Below are 23,184 nucleotides of genomic sequence, written 5' to 3'. Positions count from 1 at the left end.
TACTGTCATAATGTACATATTTTCTATATGTCTGTATAACATTTTTTATGCCTCCACGCCACCAACAGCCGTGGAAGAAGGCATTATCTTTTTAGTTAGTCCGTCTATCAGTTCCATTCTCGTGAATACGATATCTCAGGAACACCTCGAGGTAATTTCTTCAAATTTGGCACAAAGTCCACTTGGACTCCAGAACTAGAACTGATTTGTCAAAGGTCTAGTTCACTGTGACCACTGTGATCAAAGTTTACAAACATTTTTTTGGCCTTAACTCCTAATTGATGACCATATTTCACAACCAGTCAGACAATTAATTATATATATACAATATATATACACGATTAGCCATAACATTATGACCACTGATAGGTGAAACGAATGAACACTAATTATCTCGTTATCATTGCACCTGTCAGTGGGTGGGATATATTAGGCAGCAAGTGAACATTTTGTAGTCAAAGTTCATGTGTTGGAAGCCGAAAAATGGGTAAGCGTAAGGATTTGAGCGACTTTGACAAGGGAAAAATTGCTAGACGACTGGGTCAGAGCATCTCCTGTTCCTAGTCTGCAGTGGTCACTACCTTTCAATAGTGGTCAAAGGTAGAAAAGCAGTGAATTGGCGACAGGGTCATGATCTTAAATGCACGTGGGGAGAACACACAGTGCATCACAGTTTGTTGCGTATGGGGCAGCATAATATTGTGACCACCAGGTTTCTACCATAGACATCTGTCTAGAAAATACTAATAATAAGATTTTTTCTGCTATGTTACCTTGTCATCATGGCATTTATATGCAGCGACTGACAGCTTACTACTTGCTACATTTTTGTTACTTTTTTCGGCTTTTTTTTGCTGAAAACATCTTTGAATGACGTCTCATTGGATTTGATTTTGAAGCCAAAATTATTCAAATTTACTAGATTTTTACTAGAATTTTCACTATGGCTAATGCTGCAGCCGGTTGCTCTTTCAAACTCGGTTTTTGTTTAATCTGTTTTCAGTTTTAATGCTAAAATACATATGACCTATGACAGAAATAGCCTACAGTCATCGGAAGGGAGCATGGGGTTTGAACTGAAGAACAGTACAAGTTGTTTTGAAGTAATACAAAGAAGACAGAATTTCAGAGTATGTTCTTAAATTTTAATAAACAAAAGAAAAATGGGAAAAATACTGTAGCAACTCTACAGGAGAAAACAATGACCATTCTAAAGAGTAAGGATAAAAAAGGTCAAAATTAGGGAAAGCCTTACAGATTACATGTTTTTTTCAATATGAAAGGAATGTATAATAGGTGGCTTGTATAGCCTTAAGGCAAATTTATAAAGCTAATATTTCAAATGCACTTTGATCTGCAAGAACCATAGTGGTTAGAATTATTGAAAAGGGTGGATTCTTGGCTGTTTGTTGCGACAGAATGAGCTGAAACAATGAAACACAAAAGCATTCAGTTTGTGTATGGATGCTACTGACACATCCAAAATTAACAAAATGATTTAGACCCAAAGCATAGATGAGCTGAGAAAACTGCCATTCTCAGTGTAGCTATGATGGAATGGATACCCAGATGCATTTATTCTATGGAAGGTTTGGTAGTGATGGCTCAGATATAGAGAATGCCTCACAGATAACATTTTTCACAAAATTTAAAATTGAAGGAATTTATAACACGACGGTCTAAAGAAAGATTTATAAAAATTATATTCCAAATGCACTTTGATATAGAAGCAGGTCTTTTTCTGTTTTTGTCATGGTTGAAGAAGCCTGGAGAAGATTCAAAAATGTGTGTATGTAAATCAGGCTATAAATCTATTGGTGTTGGGCCACTGTCCAACTGTCTGAGAAAAACTGGTTCTCACAGTGTTTGTTATATTTTTATTTGCTGAAGACTATACCCGGAGACTCTTCTGTACAGCCTTTTTTATTTCCCCTTGCCTTTTTTCTTCTTTCCTGAAAAAAGGACAAAAACACAGGCACAATATCACTCACACCATTCATTCACAAAATACTGGTCTCTCTTTGAAAAGGAATATGACATTCAGATAAGTGAGAGAGTGTCAGAAAATAATATGGCAGCTCAGATGGGCAGGAGCATAGACAATGAGTGGTAAATAGAAGAATATAACGGCACTCCAAGCAATAAAGATAAGAAGATTAAACTCTGTTTACAGGCTCTATAGGCAGAAATGTTACACCTCAATACACAATAGTGCTAGATAGAAAACACTAAGAGTTTGATATTCTTTAAAAGTTTGTCCTCAGGTCAGCCAGAGGTGTAGAGCAATTTGTTAAAGAGCCAGAGCACGCCAATGATGTGCATGCCTGTACGTACTGAATAGCGCCTACCACTCACAGCGATTTCCACTGTATGTTACTTTCACCCATTCACACACATTACATACACTGATGGAATTGGCATTAATAGCCTGGGGTTATTTGCTTCAATTATTGAACTCAAGCTGTCTTTATTTGGAACAGCTGTTTATATGGACAAGCCTTTAATTATTTTTGCAAAAAAAACTCTTGCTCAGCTATGGAGCCCCTAAAGGGACATGGGGGAAAAAATCTAGTGCGCACTAGATATGGATCCCGTGTTGTGGCGAATCAACACATGCTAATTTTAATATTCAAATGAGTATTAAACTAATTTGTCTGTAACTAAAAAATAAATGTAAATTAATCTGTAACCTTTTTTGTTACAGTCCGCATTTAAATGCCCTGTCCTGCAGCCGGACACTCGTTTGTCCTCCTTTTGAGAAAATAACAAAAACGGTCTGCCTTTTGACACATTACCTTGTTAGTTTAATACTTATTGGCTTAAAATGTGTGTCAAAATAAGTAATTTCATTGGTTACATTTTCGTGTGGTGACCTATCAACACATGGCTAATTTTAATATTCAAATGAGCCATGTGTTGATTGCCACAACAGGAGATGTATCTAGTGCACTAGATCGATATCTAGTGCTCACTAGATACGGATCTAGTGCGCACTAGAGACGTTTAATTTTTTTTTTTTTCCCATGTCCCTTTAGGGGCTCCGTACTCAGCAAAGCAAAATGTAAAGAACAACTGAATTTTGGAGAATCTAACTAATCTAACGATGTGTAGCATGTCCATATTAAGAAACCTTTATATTTGTAGGCGATCTAGGCTTAGAACTCACTTTAGTGCGCGACCTAGTGGGCTTTAACAAGTTTTATACATCCAAATAATTTCTATTACATCCAGACCAGTCTAATTGAGACCTGTCTTTATTTGTCAAAATATGCAGCCACACCAGGCTAGTAAAGGAGACCTGTGTCTGGGACCCTACCTTTTAAGTGTTATGGTAGGCCTGTAGTCAATTTCTCTTTCCATCCCACTCCTGTTGCCTATGCTCATACATAATTTCCTTGCTGTAATAACTAGCTGTTAATCGAGATATTAGCTGTTCTCATCAGCTGGTTGCATCTATTCAATAGCACAGTGACACACCTGCATTGTTAGCATATCATCTTGCTGCTGTCTTTTAAAATATGATTCTCTCTCTGCCTTCAGTTCATCCATACTGCTTTTATGCGCACCCCTCCTCTCCCTATCTAGTCAACTAGGAAAATCTTTAGTCGGGACAGCCCTACAGTCATCATTGGTGTGGTTGGCTAGTTTGACATGAAAAAAAGACCACTGGGGCAGTGATCAAGTATTCAGTGATGAAAAATCCACAATTGTGGAGATGGCTTAATTGAACTTAACAGTCTAACCTTTGGTTTTTGTCTTGGTTTTTCCAGGACAAGGTTTGGAGACAGAAATAGTCTGCTGACACTCCACATTATACAGAGCCCTCTTCAATGTCCCTGTTCTGGTCCGCGAGCCAGAGCTTGGATCACACTCTCCCCAACCACCAAACCGATACTTACAGTCAGCTAGAAGAAAGAGAGAGTGAGAGAGAGAGAGAGAGAGAGAGAGAGAGAGAGAGAGAGACAGGCAGACAGACAGACAGACAGAGACAGAGACAGACAGACAGAAGATATATGAGCACATACAATACAGCTTTCATACATTCAAATTCAATTCAAATTCAAAATGGGCTTTCTTGGCATGCATTCAAATACAATACAATAAATCAAAGATATATACATTATGAACATTATATTAGTTATATACAGTGTGTGTGTGTGTGTGTGTGTGTGTGTGTGTGTGTGTCTGGGTGTGCGGGTGCCTCGATCACTCACTGTCCCTCCGGTTGTGGCATGTTAATACATACCGGGCAGCAAGGTGTGCCCGCTTTCCTTCTCCGAGGAGTATTTTTGATTTGGAGAGGTCGTTCAGCTCTTTATTTTATTCATACCAAAGAGCTGAACTTGTTCAAATATTTTTTTCTTGTATTATTTAATTTTGTACATTGTACATTCACTCTGGATTAATTTGCTGTATACAGGATGGTCCAGTCTGTAGAGCAGTAATAGCAGACATGTCACAAATTTAAAACATGCATTCAAGGTTCAGCTTTGAAATCTTAATCTTATTCATAATTCATTGTGTTCTTTATAACAACCTGTCTGACCTTTCCACTGTAACATCTGGTTTCAACCATGGGGTTTCTCTTAATTATTATGTCAATCAAGTGCAGTTATACATGCCAGTCCAACCTAATCAATCAGAATTCACAGAAAATTGTCTGGTTTCAGGCCAGTTTCATATTGTGGTCGTTACTTTTGGAACAGTTTCCCCAGAACAGCCCCTTCTTCGGAAAGGCCAGACACCCTTACCCGTAAGAGAAAAAATAATATTTATGGAACTGAAAATTTTCTTTTGTTTTTTAAATTCTGTAGTAATCCAAAAGTATTCAGATTAGATTATATTTTTTTGTCATCCAAAGGATTATGTTACTTGTAATGTAAAGACTGTATTTAAGACTGTGTGAAACAATTAAGACAGTAACACTACAGTCTCTTCTAATTAAATGTAAAAGAGAGGGCCAAACTGCAGAGTGATGCAAGCTTCAGGCCTCACATCATAAACAGTTGGGGCTGTTATACTGACACAAATTGCATCATTACAGCTATACCAGTTGTCTCAAACTATCGGCCCGGGCCATTTTTGGCCCTCCATCCCTTTCTCTCAGGCCCGTGGCATGATGTCAAAAATGTAATATAATCTGGCCAGCAAGATTATTATTTTTTCAAATGATTTTTTGTAGTTGTTTAATATCAATTTAAACTACATTTCATATTCAGTTAAAATAACAACACATTCTTATTTTAAAAAGATGCATTTTGTTTGATGCTAAATAATGACAAGTCAAAGGTACTGCCTCAGTATTTTCACACTATAGAGTTCTGTCAGTATCAGAGGTGTGTCTGATGAAGGCTTTGAAAAAATAAAGCAAAATAGTAAGTAATGCATTCATTATACATTTTTTCAATGGCTGAATATGGATGCAGCAGCCTGTTGCTCTTTCAGATTTGCTGAAACATCACTGAATGATTAGAATAGACTTTTACGGCCTAAGTCAGAACTGTGAAAACTGACTGGATCAGGACATTTAATGACAATGGCTGCACATTTAGATCCTGCAGCTAAAATAGCCTACAGTCACTGGAAAAGGAAGTGTGGTTTTGGATTAAAAAGCAGTGGACAATGATCCACCCACCCGGATCGGCTAGACCAGCCCATCACGAAAGGTGCTGTGATCACTCCAGGAGGAGAGGATGAGAGCCGGGATAGAAGCCATGCAGGCACAGCTTGGATTTAAGGCTGCTCCTGGCTTATGCTGCATCTGGACCAAATGGGACTCAGGCAGGCCAAACAACAGGAAATCAGAGACTTTAGTGTCTACATCTTAACAGGGACCTGCTACATCAACATTTAGGATCCTCAATGGGCAGACAGTGTTCTGAGTTGACAAAGTGCAGGATGACAGGAGGCAGATGCTGTGTTTACATGGATGGTGCTTGGTTCTAACGCAGTCAAAGACGAAACCATTTTATCGTCACTATCATTTTCATTCCTTGTGTGCATGAATGTGTGCATTACCTCCAAATTCTTTTTTCCAGTTGCAAGGTACTTTACATCTCATCTTCTTCTTCTGCTGGTCACATGACCCATCTCTATACCCTGCTCCACAGTCCCCGTTGCTAGGGACACAGTTGCCATAGCGCCAGTCAGTGCATTCTGACCCGGACTGGGAGGGTTTGTTTTTCTCTGAGGGTAGAATAAAGATTTGTTAACTTATTATTTTGTCTTACTCAATGACAGTGCTACTTGTGGCCAGCCTGAGCTGCCCTGTATAACCAGTCTGCTGGTCACTGGGATCTTTCCTGTATGAACAAAGCAAAGGTAAGCAATTAGGCGTTCAGTTCCATGCACCTGAGCAGCACTTACTCATGGCCCTAAGTCCATATAAGTCATCATTTATTTTATTTGTCATTACACTTCTATTGGCTGGTGTTTTAACAGTGTAAGGAAATGGATGCATCAACCTCCACTGTGCACATGTCCCTTAAATAATTAGAAATAACTGACCTTTCCTGAAGCCTATCAGTCTTGTGTGCTGCAATAACAGTTGAGCAAGCCTCGGTCAACTTTCTCCTTTCCTGAATCATACACAGCAATGTGCTAGGCTCGTCTATGTTGAAAAGAAATTCAGATTTTGAAGGTGGTTAAAAGATAAAAGTGAGATATATAATCACATTGTAAATTACCTTATGTTGGAAGCCAGTTAGCTAACTTTTTACTAACATTAACTTTCAGTTGTAACTAACGTTAGCTAGCTAATGATTTGTGGGCCTTATCTAGCTAGATAGTTAAGGATTGATGTATATTACATTGCTAGTTAGCTGTTGCTTTTATCTTTCAACCATCTTCAAACTTGTTGTCATAGACGAGCCTAGCATATAGCACATCTAAATACAGGACGCACTATTTTTTTTATCCAGGATGGCGATCTCATGAACCACCCTACTCTGTCTCAGATTGGCTTATTATATTCTTATCGTAACCCTTATCATTTTATGTAATTTATTTAATATTATTGTCTCATCCAGATTGACCATGTATCCTCCGTGTGTCCACCATCTATCTGATTTCTTGTGAATGGAGCTGGAGTCTTGCTCAGCTGTTATTGGAGAACAGAGTGGGGCGACACTTAGGAACGGCCAATTGCATAAGACAAAAACTACGTTCCATACATCTTGAAAGAATAAATGATAGAATGTTATAACAATGGACCTGTAAGTGCAGTACCGATATAATAATAATGAATCAAAGCCTACAGCTCCATTGTGTACAGCAGTAAACCCCATACTTATCTAACAATACTGCAGTGAAATTAAATCAATTTGTTTCCTTAGAAGGCAAAAATAAAGAAAATTACATTTATTCAAAATCAGGATATTGACTATTAGTTACTATTATTACTATCTGTGTAAATAAGTTAAATGAGATTTGGGCTTCAACAATTAATATTACAATACATATACAAAAACGTATATTCTATATTAAGAAGAAAAATATAGAACAAGAGAAGGTAAGACAGGGAGAGAGAAAGAGAGAGTCTTACCATTTTTGTTTTTGCCTCCAGCTACAGTTTTAATAGTGATTAGAGTGACTAACAGCAGCAGCAACAGCACAGCCCTCATCCTGTACAAACACACAGCAGTGGGAAAAATCAACATTTAAAAAGGTTCATACATCACAACTGTTAAACCATTAATAGTTGACCCTCACCCCAGAGTTATTTCATGTGAAATCATTATCCTCTCCTCTCACCACCACTACCACCACCACCACCACCACAGCTCATAACAACCCGACAGGGGACTTCTTAACACTGGCTGTCTTGATACAAAAAACACAAGCGGTAACACTTTACAATTAGAGACACAACATTTTGAGTAGTTACCAGGCAACAAATGAGGAACAAATCAGGAACTTCCTGCTATTGAAAATGTGTTAATGAGTAATCAAAGTTTATAGAGCAGCTAATGATTAATTAATACTTGACTGAGAAACAAGTGAGTAACAAATCAAGAATAACCTGATAATTAATGTAGTCATTATTAATAAGTACTCTAAAGTTCTAAACGATACAATAGATACTAGAAAGGGACATCAAATTTCTTAATTAGTTGTTTCAGTTTAGTTTACGAAGTAATCGTAAAATAGTGATGAAGTAATGAGGGACTACTTAAAAACTACTTAATTGTTTAAGCAATTAAGTAATTACAATGAATGAGTCAGTTTTGTGGTGTTCACTGGCTGGTTCAAAGTTAAACAGAAACGACTCATTAAGAAAAGGGTAACAATGATCGATTCGCAGGTATTCATGAACTAATCATTACTTAATTATTCATTACTATTAGAGTAGTATTTATTAACAATTCATCAATTATCAAGTTGTTCCTGATCCGTTCCTCACTTGGTTGTTAATTAACTAATCATTAACAAATCAGCATACGCTATCAAATTTGATTAGGAGTTACTCATTAGCTAATGGTTTACTAACAGGTAGTTCCTCATTTGTCCATTTGTTTTTCTCATCCTCAACATTTGATGTCCCTTATTGTAAGAGATAATATAAGGTTTACATTACATACACCCATCAAAGTTATGTTCATATACAGGATTAAATTTCTGAGGTGCTGGGTAGCTGAACAATAATGTGAATGATGTTCATTTTACTCTAAATAGTAAAATAACAAAAATTTGAGTAACACAAATAAGTCTTTTTCTACATTTTTCACATTTTTCGCAAACATTTAGCATATTCAGCATTTACAGTTAGTTATCAAATAACGTAGAATGTCTTCTGTGATGATACATTTTTCTGTGTTGAAAATCCTTGTTGTTGTTTGTTGTTAGCCGTCCACTGGCCATGATGCCTTGGGTTGAGTCAGTCAACCAATGAGAGGCTATGAGGGTATGTGTGTGGCAGCTTTGATCTCAATTGCATTGCAAAATGGAATAACACAAGATTTACCCCATTCCCTTATCAACATCTATAGAGTACTATTTTTGCACCAGATCCCTCGCCTCAAAATCAATGGGAATTTTTGAATGGGTTTTTGGTTAGATGCCTGAAATGAAGTATGGAAGGCAGTTGTTAACAAGTTAAACGCCAAAGACGAGACTTACCTGCTCACTAGTCCATCTTGACAGCCTCATGTTTATACTCTTGTAAACTATTCTAACTAAAACTTTCCAATTTGTAGATTTTAATCATTAGACTCAATTACAAGTTGGACGTTTAGTGGTGATGACATTGAAGTCATGCAACTGTTGTGTAGTTTATTTATAGCCTAAAGTTAGCTTTTTACTTCTCGAAATAGCATTTCAGTTAAAAATGAAAGTGGTGTTGATTAGTTGTTATTGTCAACCTTTGTACGCCATAGAGCTTATTTTCTGCAATAATCCACATATTGGCTTTTTGTCAAAAGCAACTGGATGATGCGAACTTCTGAGCAGACTTACAGAAATACATCTTTCCTGCAGTACTATATACTTGCTCAGCATCTTCCAAATTCAAATAGAATTCGAACCAACACTAATAATAATAATATCAAATTTTTATTATTTATCTATTTTTTACAGTTTCTCTCTTTTTAAGTCAGTAATACACAATGCAAGCAAAGCTGGTGAAGCATGGTGGAGTGGACGTTTCACACATCAACCAGGCTGCAATTATGCTCTGCAGCTCTAATAACTTGTCCAGGGACTGGAGTTAAAAAGCACCACAGTAGCATCCCATGAGGAAACCACTCAAAGCTTTTCCAGGATCAACCAAAGAAGCAGCAAAGGGGATAAAAACAATATGTGGCAATTAAATCAGAAGGGTTTTAAGAATGATGTTGCTGTTTATGATACCACGTGACAAATGTGATATGATGAGACAAAATTAAGTAGAGGATTTGACTTCTGAGTTTATGCATTTTTAAAAAAACTATTTTTCAAACTGCATTATTAAAATAAATGTTTATAAATGACAAAAAAGCCATAAGAAATAATAATGATTGGCCCCAACCTTCCCTTTGTCTGGCTTCTGTTTTTACTGCCTGAAACAACACGCTCCTATTAAACCTCAGAGTAAAGGTCAGAGGTCATCACCACTGTGTCAGTGTTGAGGAATGAGGCTTTTTTCAGGTTAGAGGTTAAAAACAGCCTGCTCAGGGTGCTTCACATAATTAAAAACTGACTGAACACCAGATGAACCATGTCTTCTAAGTCCCATTCACAAGACAAACTCATGTTTCCAAATCCATTTTAAGGTGTCTACTTTAAGTGTTACGACAAGAAAGGGGGCAGAGGTAGAAGGTATGAAAATATAGAGCATCGCAAATCAGATGATGATGCATTTAGATGTAGTTGTGTTTTGATGTTTTTTATTGTCATTTCTTTTCTTTGTATTTTGCAAATCAATGCTGTTTATTAGTATAGTATTTTTTCCTTTGGGGTCTGTTGGTGGCTTCCTGACCTCTTCTGTCACATCTTATATCATGTTTTTTTTCACTTAAAGATTCCATGTATAAGATTCTGAAGCATTTTATATATCATTTCCATGTATTAATCACTTTTTATGGCCAATATGTGAACAGGTTGTAATGTAACCTAAATAAAAAATTAAACCTGACTTTCTCATTTCCTCAAAAATTCAAGGGCAAACTACACTGATTTTGATTATATAAATAATAATTAATAATGATGATAATAATAATAATAAATGATTAAATGGTACAAAGCTGATTGCTTTCTACAATTCAAAACAATAAATGGACCTGTACTTGCATAGCGCCTTTCTAGTCTTCCGACCACTCAAAGCGCTTTTACACTACGTACAACGTTCACCCTTCCACACACATTCACACAGTAATGGCAACAGAAACTAACGCAGTCTACTCCGATCCTGTCCAGTGCTCCAACAAGACAGTTGAAAATGTCATCGGCTGTTGTGGTGTCCGTAATAGGCACCAACACAAGGAACTCTTCGGTGACGGTCAAAGTCTCGTCAACACCACGAATCTTACTCTAGATGGCATTACCTTGGCCTCTAGCACCACTGTCAAGAAAAACTAATCCATGCATTTGTTACTTCTAGGCTGGACTACTGCAACTCTTTATTATCAGGTTGCCCCAATAAGTCCATTAAAACGCTCCAATTAATTCAAAACGCTGCAGCACGAGTACTGACAGGAACAAGAAAAAGAGATCACATCTCTCCTGTACTAGCTACTCTGCATTGGCTCCCTATAAAATGTAGAATTGAATTTAAAATCCTCCTCCTCACCTATAAAGCTCTTCATGGTCAGGCCCCTTCATATCTTAAAGGGCTCATAGTACCCTATTACCCCACTAGAACATTACGTTCTCTAAATGCAGGGCTACTTGTGGTTCCTATAGTCTCTAAAAGTAGAACAGGAGCCAGAGCCTTCAGTTACCAAGCTCCTCTCCTGTGGAACCAGCTTCCAGTTGTGGTTCGGGAGGCAGACACCCTCACCACATTCAAGAGTAGGCTTAAGACATTCCTCTTTGATAAAGCTTATAGTTAGGGCTGGATCAGGTGAGTCCTGAACCATCCCTTAGTTATGCTGCTATAGGCCTAGACTATCGGGGGATTTCCCATGGTGCACTGAGCTACTCTCTTCCTCTCTCTTTCTGCACTCATTCATGTCCCATTAATGCATGTTACTAACTCCACTTCTTCCCCGGAGTTCTTGTGCTTTCTCGTCTCGCAGGTTCTCATGGATCCTGGTGGAGCCTCCTGCCATGGTCCTGCTTGACTGCCATTGCCAATACTGTTGTTGCTGTGCACCTGTCTGTCTGTCTGTCTCTCGCTCTCTCTCTCTCTCTCTCTCTCTCTCTCTCTCTCTCTCTCTCTCTCTCTCTCTCTCTCACCCCAACTGGTCGAGACAGACGACCACCCACCTAGAGCCGGAGGATCTGTCCTAGGTTTCTGCCTTTTAACAGGCAGTTTTTCCTTGCCCTTGTCGCCAAGTGCTTGCTCATGGTGGTACTGTTGGGTCTCTGTTATTAATGTTAAAGAGTTCGGTCTAGACCTGCTCTATTTGAAAAGTGTCCTGAGATAACTTCTGTTATGAATTGGCGCTATACAAATAAAATTGAATTGAAATTGAATTGAATTAACTTACTAACTTACTTAAGTCAAGCTGTAGCATCTTAAATTCAGCTTAAGCCAAGATTACTGAATAAGAGCCTTTGACAGTATTGCAGGGTGGCGTGGTGTGGGTGTGTATCCGCTGTGAACGATAAAATCAGATTATCACTCTGATTCACTGTCTTTCTCATTACCACCGCTTGCTCTCCTGCTTCACTCTGAAGCTTGGTTTATGTTCACCATAGTGTCTCCCTGGTGCAAGAGTGCACAAGCCAAAAGTGACAGCATCACGTCTGCCGTGTCAAGCATGAAGGCCCCAAAAAACAGTGCTTGGTTGTTCTGGACACTCTATTTTTAAACTTTTTATGTGAAGATGAAACAATATTATCATCACTATCTTGCTGCTGCTGTTTACATTCCTCTGGGTGCAAATTCAAAGAATGCACTAAAGCACTTCTTCCTTGGGTGTATACACAGTTGCCCTCTGCTTGAGTCTAGATAGCATATTGGTATGATATACTGAGTGGTACAGAGTGGCCTTTACCGCAATAGCATTAACAACCATTAAGAGTTTAGTTGTGAGTCTTGGTATAAAATGAGCTGATCTACGTTGTTTTGATATTACTTATCACGCTGGCTGGCTTGACACAAATTGCAAGCTTCCCTTCAAATGTGCATGGGAAAAACAACAACAATGAGTGCATTCAGCTATGAAATAATCAACTTTCTAAACCTAAATTCCTCATCTCTGCACCACGTTTCATTAAATATACATAAGTATCCTTTCTCTGTGGGCCCTTTATAACAGTGTCCCTTGTGGCTCATAGTTAGCTGGTTTGCTGCAGCATTTGCTGAGGAAACATGCTACAGAATATGTACCATGTAAAAGGCCCACAAAATGTTTAGCACATTGTGATTAGTTCAACCAATTATATTGCATTTGAATATTTTTTATGTTTACAACTGTTTATATGTATAATTTTGCAAATCTGTAGGGCTGTAGGAAACCAATATTTTGTCAGGACTGAGACAAGCCTAACAGAAGCTTAATACAGTCCTGTCTGGAAAACATGCTGATAGCTAGTTATACTGTATCTATGTACACGTGTCATGCAGCCTCTTTTTATTGTGCGTGACATTTGATTGTGGAGTGTGATAGTAGACGGAACATGAATGCCAAAAGCATGAGAGCTAGCAGATTCCAGCTCTACAAACTACACTAAGGCAAAAATATATACTGTAAGGAAAAATTAATGGATGCTGCCCACATGTGCAGAAAGTAGAGCGAATAAAAGATGCCAACAGACAGAAAAAGTAGAAAACAGAAAGAGAGAGAGGTCTGTCACAAGCTCTTTATCCATAATACACAATGTCATGAAGCTGGTGACCGAGAAACACACTGTGAGCGCACTGTAGGGCAGTTTTTGCTTGTAAGTGTGTTTGTGCAACATAAAGAAAGCCAAGAGTATAGTGACCAATTCAAATTTTGCTTGTATCTTCTTTTAAGAGGATTCTATATGTGCTAATGCTTATTTTTATTTTGGTGGAGATCCTTCACTTTTCAAATACTTAATTGCAGAAATGAGTAGCATTTTTCCTAAAAAACAATGTAGACTTATACAAATTATCCTAATAGTCCTACTAGTTCTGCCTTTATATATTACATTTAACAACCATACCTGATATTAAATCAGACTTAATATCTGTGTTCAAGATATTAAACCAGACTGTGGTTTGATAGTGGGGCTAGGGGTGTAAGAAAATACTGATACAGTTGAGTATCATTATTATGTTTTGTTATACTGTATCAGTTCTCAAAAAAACTCACATCCAAAGATTTGTGGCAGTAGTTGTAATTAATTAACTACATTAAAAAAAAATGGCATACATTCTACAACAGAATGCAAACCTTTAAAGCAGGATATAAAGATATATACTGTCTGTTTATATACAATAAATACATATACTGTCTTTTGAGAATTTTTTGATTTTTTTCCAGTCTAAAATTGATCAAATTGAAATGATCATTATAATAATTATATAATATAATAATAATTTCCCCCAAACTTTGATTGTTGCTTATTTAAAATTAATTATTAATTATTAAAATGTTTAATGATGCAGAGAAATATGAGATTTAAAACTGCCTTTTTAGGACCTTTGATATCAATAATTTTGCCTATAGTACAAGAATAAAGAAATATAATAAGGGTATGTTTTTAAAGATGTGTAGTTTCTGTCTGTGTGTGGCTTCTGTGGTCACTGTCTGAATGAGAAATACTGGCACTACCAGAAAGAAAAATCCTGGTCAACAGACAGAACAACTCTAAACTCCCTCGAGTGACTTTCTCTTCTCTGCTCTGATTATCTCTGTCAGTGCTTGGAGGTCCATCTGCCATAAGACACAACAGAAAAAAACCCTAGTAAGATCAGTCCTGAAACCACTTTCTGACTTTGTTATGAACATGAAAGCAAGACAAAGAAAATATATCTTCAGGGTCATGATAGTATGAGAAGTTATTTCCGGTGGAATGAGTGTGTTTGAGAAAGGAAAGGAACAAATGCTTTCCTTCTTCGACTGTGACTGTGTGTATTGTGATGGACACAGATTTCTCCCTCATGACTGAGATTAATTTAGGATAAAGCCAGTGGCCATTTTGTATTATTTTACTGAAAATAAATTGTATAAATTATAGTCTTCAGATTTACTTTATACTCAAACTCTAGCAATTGTTGTTAAAGTCCCGATTTTTTCTATACTAGTTACTATAAAGTTAAGTGTAGTAGTAACTGTAATTTAATGAATGTAAACACAATGAGTCCCCTATTCAGTAATGAGACCATTATCACTGCGTATCAAAAAGTGAGTAAAACATTGTAAACACAATTACTGTGAGTCGTATCATTAAAACATGATACGTCCTGATCACATTTGACTCATCCATCTACTGTTGACATGGTGCTAGAAATAGACAATGCAGTAACAGAATTGTGCTTTGTATTTTATCAGCACTGCCTAGTCTGACAGTTTGATCAAAGTTTCGTGCAATGAACTGGGCAGACAGCCAAAAGCGTACTTCTACTTTACTCTAAACTGGACCATAATTTACCAAATGAACATAATAATTTATGGAAAAAGACTTGAAACCAGAGACTGAGACCATAAACTCAGACACATTTTGCTCCAATCCACCCAAATTTGAAGTTTAGATTCTCACCAAATTATTAGAAATTGTGGTTGTGGATAAGGGACAGAGAGCGGGTGAATGTGTGTTTGTCTTTGCATGTGTGTGTGTATTGCTGTTGACTCTGTAATTAGGGATTTTGAAAGGCGGCCGAGCAGAATTGACTTTTTATTGGTCCCTGTATGACCTACTAACTAGAGAGCCAGACAGGCCAGAGAAACAGAGGAAGGAGTGGAGACAATTCGAGAGACCATATACACACATCTCAGTGTCATCCATAAGTTAACAGCCTGTCTACAGAGAACATTTCATACATGTTTTTCAGTCATCTGTCTCACGTCTGAGGTCGCACAGCTGTGTTCAGTGACTGCTTCACTCAATTTATTTGTATACAGTGCAGTAGTAAAATGGATCGAATGTAGACACTGGCTGCAGCTGTTGCTGCCTCTACAGAGAAGGTGTAATGTAAGACTTTTTAATGTTTAAGAAAGATTTAAGAAAACTAAACATAAAATGTGAAAATACAGGCGTACTCTTCTGGGTAAGACAAAATTAGGGATGCTCGATATTGGCTTTTCTGCCGATATCCGATATTCCGATATTGTCCAACTCTCAATTTCCGATACCGATATCACCCGATACCGATATATGCAGGCTTTTTACACCAAAACTGTTAGGTAACAACATAACATATCTCCTATTGTGGAATTAACACATTATGCCTAATTTTATTGTGATGCCCCCACTGGATGCATACATAAATGCAACATGGCTTTCCAAATGTAAACACTGTCTGTGCAAAATAAGAGAACAACTTCAACTTTCATTGTATTAATACTGAAAAGAGCGCTAACGCTAATCGCTAGCTAAGCGCTAATCGCTAGATAAGCACTAGCTTTGGTTAACGTGTTTAATTGTATTATGCACCTGAAGGAGTGCTAATGTAAATTCTAAGCCAATTGTTAGTTTGGTTAAGGAACAGCTCATAGCAGGGTAAAATATTTAAGGTGCATTGCACTTATTTTGTGTTAATATTAAAATCATTCAGCTTGAAATTGTTTGCTTGTTAGCCACGGTTAACAACCAACCAGTCTAGCGTAGTTGTTGTTGTTATACGTCATCTAGTGTTCATGCAGGCTCTGAAATGCTGAAGCCTACAGAACAAACATCGGTTATAAAAACCCGGTACCGATAATTCCCGATATTATCGGACATCCCTAGACAAAATGAAAGTAACTGGTTGAGTTAAATAACATTTGTTTATGGTACGTATTTTGTATCAATATAGGAATAATATGTTCCTTATCAGATAATGAACACCATACACCTAAATTATGCTGTATTTATAAACCAAATATTATGCTGTATTAGACCCACAATCGACACTACTATACCAAATTATACTGTACTTAGAAACTAATACTAATACACTGTAACCCTTGGTTCACACTGCCTACCTATAATCTGGCATTGCATTAGTTTAATTCAGTGTGCCTGAATGTGCAATCTTCCTCATACTTAATCTTTTTATTCTTCTTCCGTATGTTTTTTTGGTGTGTATCTTACACAAAAAAATACATCAAAACGTGCTTCTTGATTTGGAATAGTGTGCTGTCTTTTCTCATTGATACCTTATACAATTTCCGAAATATTTCAAATTTTCTGGTGATTTTTCCCATTCCTTCCTTGTGAAAAATACAACCGTTTTAGATTAATTTTGAACTCTTAATTACTCATTCATACATTCACTGGAAACTCCATTCAAACTTTAAAAGGTTCATGTGGGTAAAACTTTCTCTTTTTTTTTTAGCTTTTATTGCCTTTATGATGGTGACAGCTGAAGACAGACAGGAAAGGGGGCATAATCAGGTGTGCCTCACCTAAAATCTCAATGAAATGAAGCCTCTGACCCAGGGGATACGCAGCAGGTACCATCACCATGGCAACCCTTAATTGGAGTTGGTGTTATGGTTTTGTTTATTATGTCTTTGTTGTTGTGCTTTTCTTTTTGTTCTCTCTGTTCCCCCTCCCCTTTCTTTCTCTTGCAGAGCTTGTGTGAGGCAGGGGGTGTGGCTGGCTTCCTCCTGTTGGCACACCTGTTTTCACTCAGTCCATTCCCTTCACGGTCTCCTCTCCTGCTCGCTGTCAGAAGATTCCATGCTCCAACCCGGCATGCTGTTCACCTACTTTCCCAAGTCTAGTTTTGCCTGTGCAAGTCTGCTGAAGACATCCTCCTGCCAGCCAGCTCCCTGCCTCACCTGCCCGCTTCAGTTCCGGTTTTGTTTTTGGATTTCTATTAAAATATCTTCAGTTCCCACTCACCAGAGAGTGTGTCTTTGCTTTGGGGTCCAAGTCTCAAGTGAACCTAACAGTTGGGAGCACACAGCAGATTAAGATGACCTTATTAAGACAGTTTGACTTGATTGCTTTAAACTAAATTCTAATCTTCTAATATTCAAGACAGAGCGACTCTAGAGAGAGATAGAGTAATTGTATTTTATGAAAAAGCACAAGGTGACCCTTGTTTTTCAAAATAAAGACCCCAATTGCTTCTTAACAGTAGGTAATACACCAAGCATTCAAGCACACTCAAAATTTTCTAGTTACAGCCTGCTGTCTTATTAATCTATCATAATGCTGGTAGCATTATGTGGTGTCTAATTACAGCAACATTTGGTAGTAAGGTTTGTAGTGTGCCTATTGTTGATCTGATATGTAATTTATTTTTAATTAGTCTATGATCCTGTAAAATGGTGTAGGATTTCCAATTTAGTTTCTAATAACTATCATTTGTAGGGCTGCCCCCATCTGAAGATTTTCCTAGTTGACTAACCATAGTAGTCATAAAGCCAATAGTCGACTAGTTGTAATCGTTATGATATTAATTAAATTATTAGATTTATATATATATATATATATATATATATATATAAAGATTTTAATATTTGTATTTAAATGATAAAGGAAAAAGCAGTAATGATTCTGAATGTGTTAGAACAACCAGCAAAGAGAGTGAACATTTAGTTGTTCAAGTTGTTCAAAAAATACGGAATAGATAACTTCCAACTTCACGAAAACTACTACTGATGGACTTATCTATATGATGGATGTCATAATAGTCGCGTTCAAAACCGCTGTAAATCAGTTGGCCTATGTTGGTCCACTCTATTGTACATTCCAGCCCCGCTCCTTAGCAGGATTCCCTGCAGTGTCCCTCTCTCCTACACTAGTAACTCCCCCTGTCCTTTGAGCTCCCAGTCCAGGTATAGTCATCTAATATGACTGCTAACTAGCTAGTGGCAGCAGCTAGTAAAGTTAGTATATGCAACAGTGCACCGGTACAAGTTGCACTCCCTGTGTTACAAAAGGTCCATATTGCAACAATACCCTGGTACTTTTGTCTCAGTGACAAGGGGCAGCTCTCGCACTTGTTTGACATTGTTTTAGTTTTCTGCGACTATCCCACTAATGAAAAGTGAGTCGACTAAGACTCAGCGACTAGCGATTAAGTCGACTTTTCAATGGCAGCCATAATAATGTGGTATAATAGTGTCTAGGTCTTATACTAATAACAGCATAATTTCGTGTATGGTGTGTACCTAAGGTATAACTGTTTTTTAGTGTCTGATAAAGAACATATTATTTCTAGCTTGTGTCTAATTTGATACAAAGTACGTCTTGTTTAAAAAAAAATGCATAAAATAAAGTGCAAAAATGTATTGTGTGTGCAATGAGGCAAAATCAAGGTGGAATTCTCAATTTCTATGCTGATAAATGTAATGTAATATATATATGTACCGTCATTATTGTGGTTTTCTGTTTTATAGTTACCTGGCTTTCAATGCCATTCTGTCTCTTTTGCCTGTGACAGTTTGTTGTCATAATAAATCTATTTTCAAAGCTCATCTTTTGCCTAAATATTGCCTTATACTATGCCTAATAGTTGGACAGTTAATGATCCCTATATTATTTGGCCAATATTTTTTCTCTTATAAATATTCTGTGTAGGGAATGGGCTAGAAACCGTGTGATGTTCAAGCTGAGGGGTGCAACTCCTCCATGCCATCCAAGCAGACACTATAACAGGTTGATGGAACAACCACAAATCACACAAGTCAGTCTCATCCTGCAGATGTTTCACATTAAAAGTCTACCAGGAAAGGGAAGGATCATGCCCTTTGATCTTCTGGAAGGCTTTCAATGTGAAACATCTTTGTAAGAAATTGTGGGTTTTATTGATTGTAATTATACACAGCATGAAAAAACAGCAAAGTTAAACTAAGTGGAATTAGTGAATAAAGACAGCATTTCTATTAAAATGAAACTCTGCTGAGTAATTAATGTGGTGAAAACAGGGCCAAAAGCCCCAGGTTTACTATGACATCCCCCTCTCAACCACAGTTACCAACCTCGGTGTGAAGCTGGACCCACAATGGACCTTTGCAAACCACATCAAACATCTGTACAAAACCTGCTTTTTCCATATCAAGAACATTTCAAAACTCCGCCCCTTCCTCACTTTCTCTGACGCAGAAAAACTCGTCCACGCCTTAATCTCCTCCAGGCTTGATTACTGTAACAGCCTGCTCATCGGTATACCCAATAAACACCTTCAGAAACTTCAGTATTATTATTATTATTATTATTATTATGTCATAAATCACTGTAATTTTGTTTCGAACATGATTTCCTAAAGCACAATACCCACTTACAGTACATGATAAGGGCCAAAAGGTGGGTGCTTTACTTATCTTGAGGCTCTTTTTTGGGCTTCATTATTTTGGTTGCATGATGCATATTCCTAAATTAGTTTGTGTTTTATCACTATCACTTTATCTCATTATTTATGTTTGTCAGCAAAAAAGCCAAGCTAATAATATGCAATTATTTCAACCCTGCTCCCATCTGCCTGCCCTTTCTACCTCTCTTTCTCTCTTTTATACACACACACACACACACACACACACACACACACACACACACACACACACACACACACACACACACACACTGGAATTGTGCCAGAGACTAACAGCACAACACAGCAAAGCTACTTGTCTCAGCAAGAAGCAAAAACATGCATTTCTAATATTTTTAATCAAACACTAAAAATATGCTACAATATCTTAACTACTGCACCTGTACACACACACACACACACACACATTTTCCCATTTCCCACACATTATCTGTGCCTGTATGTGTGTGTATAGAAGAGCTTTACTTGCAGTATTTCAAAGTTGAGTAAGAGGGAAAGTGTTGGGACCTGGAAGATGATAAGCATCAAACAAAAAGGGTGAGAGAAGCAGCCAAGGAAGAAAAGGGGACAATACAAACTTTTTTTCAATCTATGGTATGTTCATTTTTTAACACCAAATCCTGAATACACAAACACACAAAACACAAGTAATTAATATAATTCATTAATTAGTATAATTTTCTCAATAGAAGCTATTAGCAAAACTTGTTTTTTAAAATAATTTTTTTTAACTCTGTAAAAGCAAACACTGAGTTGAACTGACTTGTTGATGGGGGTTCTTTTGTCATTTTTAAGTAATTGCAATTCAGAAATGATCGTGTAAAGGATTAGCTGAAATGTAGAGAGCACTTACTTGTTTGCGATGCAGTTGGTGAAAGACTCATGGGAAAAGTTCTGTCTCTCTCTCTTGTTTCCTATGTTTCTCACATACACCTCCCCTGCTTTTGTCTCCCAAACCAGTTCATTCTGGTTACATTAGCCCCATTCACCCCACACCCTCAAAACACACAGTCATTATCAACACACACACACACACACACACACACACACACACACACACACACACACAGAGAGAGAGAGAGAGAGAGAGAGAGAGTACTTTCCTTTCAGTTGGTATTTGTTGATTGTATAGATCCACATCAGCAATCCCTTTTCAGCTTTTGTTCTTTCTTTGATCATTTTGTATCTTGTCTTATCAGACAAGACAAAATCAATTCATATCCCTCCTTTCATCTTATATGCATAATTTTGAGTTGATCTACATCAAGGGGGACCAAAGACACAAAAGGGAAGAATAACAGCACAGAAAATAACAATTTTGAAACCATTATGTATCAAAGTAGCTTTGATGGTATTTAAACAGGTCAAGCAGCATGGTGATTTCAAATAAAACATTTAAAGAATAATTTTAAAACTGCTGGATGACATTTACATAAAATCATCTACCAAGCAACAGTGGTATCAGTGAGGTGAGGTGACTGTACAGAGCCCAAAGCATACTCAAAGACAGTACCCACCTACTTACCCTGATGCAGTCTGGAAAGGGAAGTACTGCCGTACCACCAGACTACAGAGCAGTCCACAGGCGGTGAGACTCCTTAATTCATCCTTAGCACTCAATCATGAAAAATATATTTTTTAAGGTTTGACTTATTAATCACCGATATACATGTAGCATAAGGGTAACCTGCATTTTATTACACAAACCCGTGACAAATAAACTAAACTGGTAAATATATATTACTAAAAGCCAACTAAAACCAAAAAAGATGACATGAGTCATAATGTTTTAATAAGGTGGCAACACCCATAATAACCCTTGAACCACTAATTTACAGTGGAAAAGCAGGTCCACAACAAGTTGTTCTCTCCATGCATTATCATGCTCCATGATAATATAGTTTGATTAAGCTCTGTAAATGAGCATAAGAGCAGTGTGTCACACTCTGATCAAAGACACCAAAATAAATTCAGAACTAAAGCTTTCATTATTCATGAGAAATTAACTTGCACTTGTCAAAGGGAAAATGAATAGAGATTTCACAGGAATGAACGCAGCAGCATACATCATGTTGCTTCTTCACCTACATTTCATTCCATCATTAATCTCATACATGTGCATGCTGTACCAAATCTACATTCAAAATATTCTCTATTTGGCAGAAAAGATCAGTTTTGAAAAATTTAGACAAATGGTGAAGGGATTCTGATTCTGAAAACTGTATTGTGTAAAAATGCAATATATTTGAAAGTCTCTTCTGACCTTTAGCAATTACTAAAATGAGGACTGGAATGATCTTCTCCATATATAAAACAGTAATTTAATCAGTTTCCATGAGATCGAGATCTCTTCTACGAGAGACCTGAGTATGCCAGGGTCAGCATTCACAAACATGATGAGAATACTCTCAGAGACCTCCGAACTTCAAATTCTTTGCTTAGGAGTGATTTAGGAAAATTCTCAGAGAAACTCTGAGCAAGGAAGGGACAGAACTTTGAGCAGGTGTGGTTGACCCTATTGCTATGTATGACACATTATTTTAAATGATAAATGGACTGTGCTTATATAGGGCCTTTGTGTTGTGGCATTTAGTGTAAAGGGCTTTAGGTCAAAAGACTACAAACAGAAATTTGATTAAAAAAATTAGATTAATTAATGAAGAACATTAGTGTGATTGCTGCATCTGCATCATTGCTGAGATAACTTCTATTATTATTACAGATAAAACTGAATTGAATTGGAAAATTATATTCACATCTGAAGTTATTGAATAATGTGTTCAAGAAATATGGTGGTGTTTTATTAAAGGTACATGGTGGAGCTATTGGTGCCATGCTTCAATATGTTGTGTGCATGCTTATGGAGAAGTTTCATCTTATTAAGGACTACAGAAATGTATATTGTTACTGTCAGGTCATAAGTCATAAGGCTTCATCTAAATATGGTAGGTACCAAATTTAGTGAAGATTAGATTAAATATATGCTAAAAGAAGCGAAAAATATCTTTACCAAAAAAATTGTGGGAAATGTTTATTGGCACGAATGGACATGGCCTATATCAGATCAATTGGCTTGTAGCAATCACACAACTAGCTCAGCTTCTGAAAGTGACTATTTAATAATAATTGACTCTTAACTCAGCTGCTAT

General features: G+C 37.1%; 1 protein-coding gene across 7 annotated transcripts; it reads right to left on the bottom strand.

The window, feature by feature from the left end:
• Window positions 1-1,131: 1,131 nt before the first annotated feature.
• LOC127378468 (midkine-B-like) lies at window positions 1,132-20,989 on the bottom strand. 7 transcript variants are annotated; one of them, XM_051427314.1, is made up of 6 exons: window positions 20,889-20,934; window positions 17,599-17,641; window positions 7,544-7,623; window positions 6,019-6,186; window positions 3,744-3,905; window positions 1,132-1,952 (listed from the first exon to the last, which is right to left on the bottom strand). In XM_051427314.1, exons 1-6 carry the CDS (start codon window positions 20,917-20,919, stop codon window positions 1,924-1,926), a joined length of 513 nt encoding a protein of 170 aa, XP_051283274.1. In that variant the 5' UTR covers window positions 20,920-20,934; the 3' UTR covers window positions 1,132-1,923. The 7 variants fall into 7 exon arrangements, with proteins under 7 accessions (XP_051283274.1, XP_051283278.1, XP_051283275.1 ...); XM_051427318.1 differs by lacking the exon at window positions 17,599-17,641 and adding an exon at window positions 20,505-20,542 and having other exon boundaries at window positions 20,889-20,910; XM_051427315.1 differs by lacking the exon at window positions 20,889-20,934 and adding an exon at window positions 20,416-20,458.
• Window positions 20,990-23,184: the final 2,195 nt, after the last annotated feature.

The sequence above is a fragment of the Dicentrarchus labrax genome, unplaced genomic scaffold (genome assembly GCF_905237075.1).
Source record: "Dicentrarchus labrax unplaced genomic scaffold, dlabrax2021, whole genome shotgun sequence".
NCBI classification, from domain to species: domain Eukaryota; kingdom Metazoa; phylum Chordata; class Actinopteri; family Moronidae; genus Dicentrarchus; species Dicentrarchus labrax.
Note: the sequence above shows the minus strand (reverse complement) of the source record. Positions and strands in the feature narration are given on the sequence as shown.

Excerpts from the sequence above, each read along its gene's own strand:
- LOC127378468 (XM_051427314.1), bottom strand. The coding sequence starts at position 20,919 with ATGAGTCTTTCACCAACTGCATCGCAAACAA. Across the intron at positions 6,187-7,543 it reads TGGAGGCAAAAACAAAAATG|AGAAAAACAAACCCTCCCAG; the intron begins GTAAGACTCTCT and ends TTCTACCCTCAG. Across the intron at positions 3,906-6,018 it reads CTGGAAAAAAGAATTTGGAG|CTGACTGTAAGTATCGGTTT; the intron begins GTAATGCACACA and ends TCTTTCTTCTAG.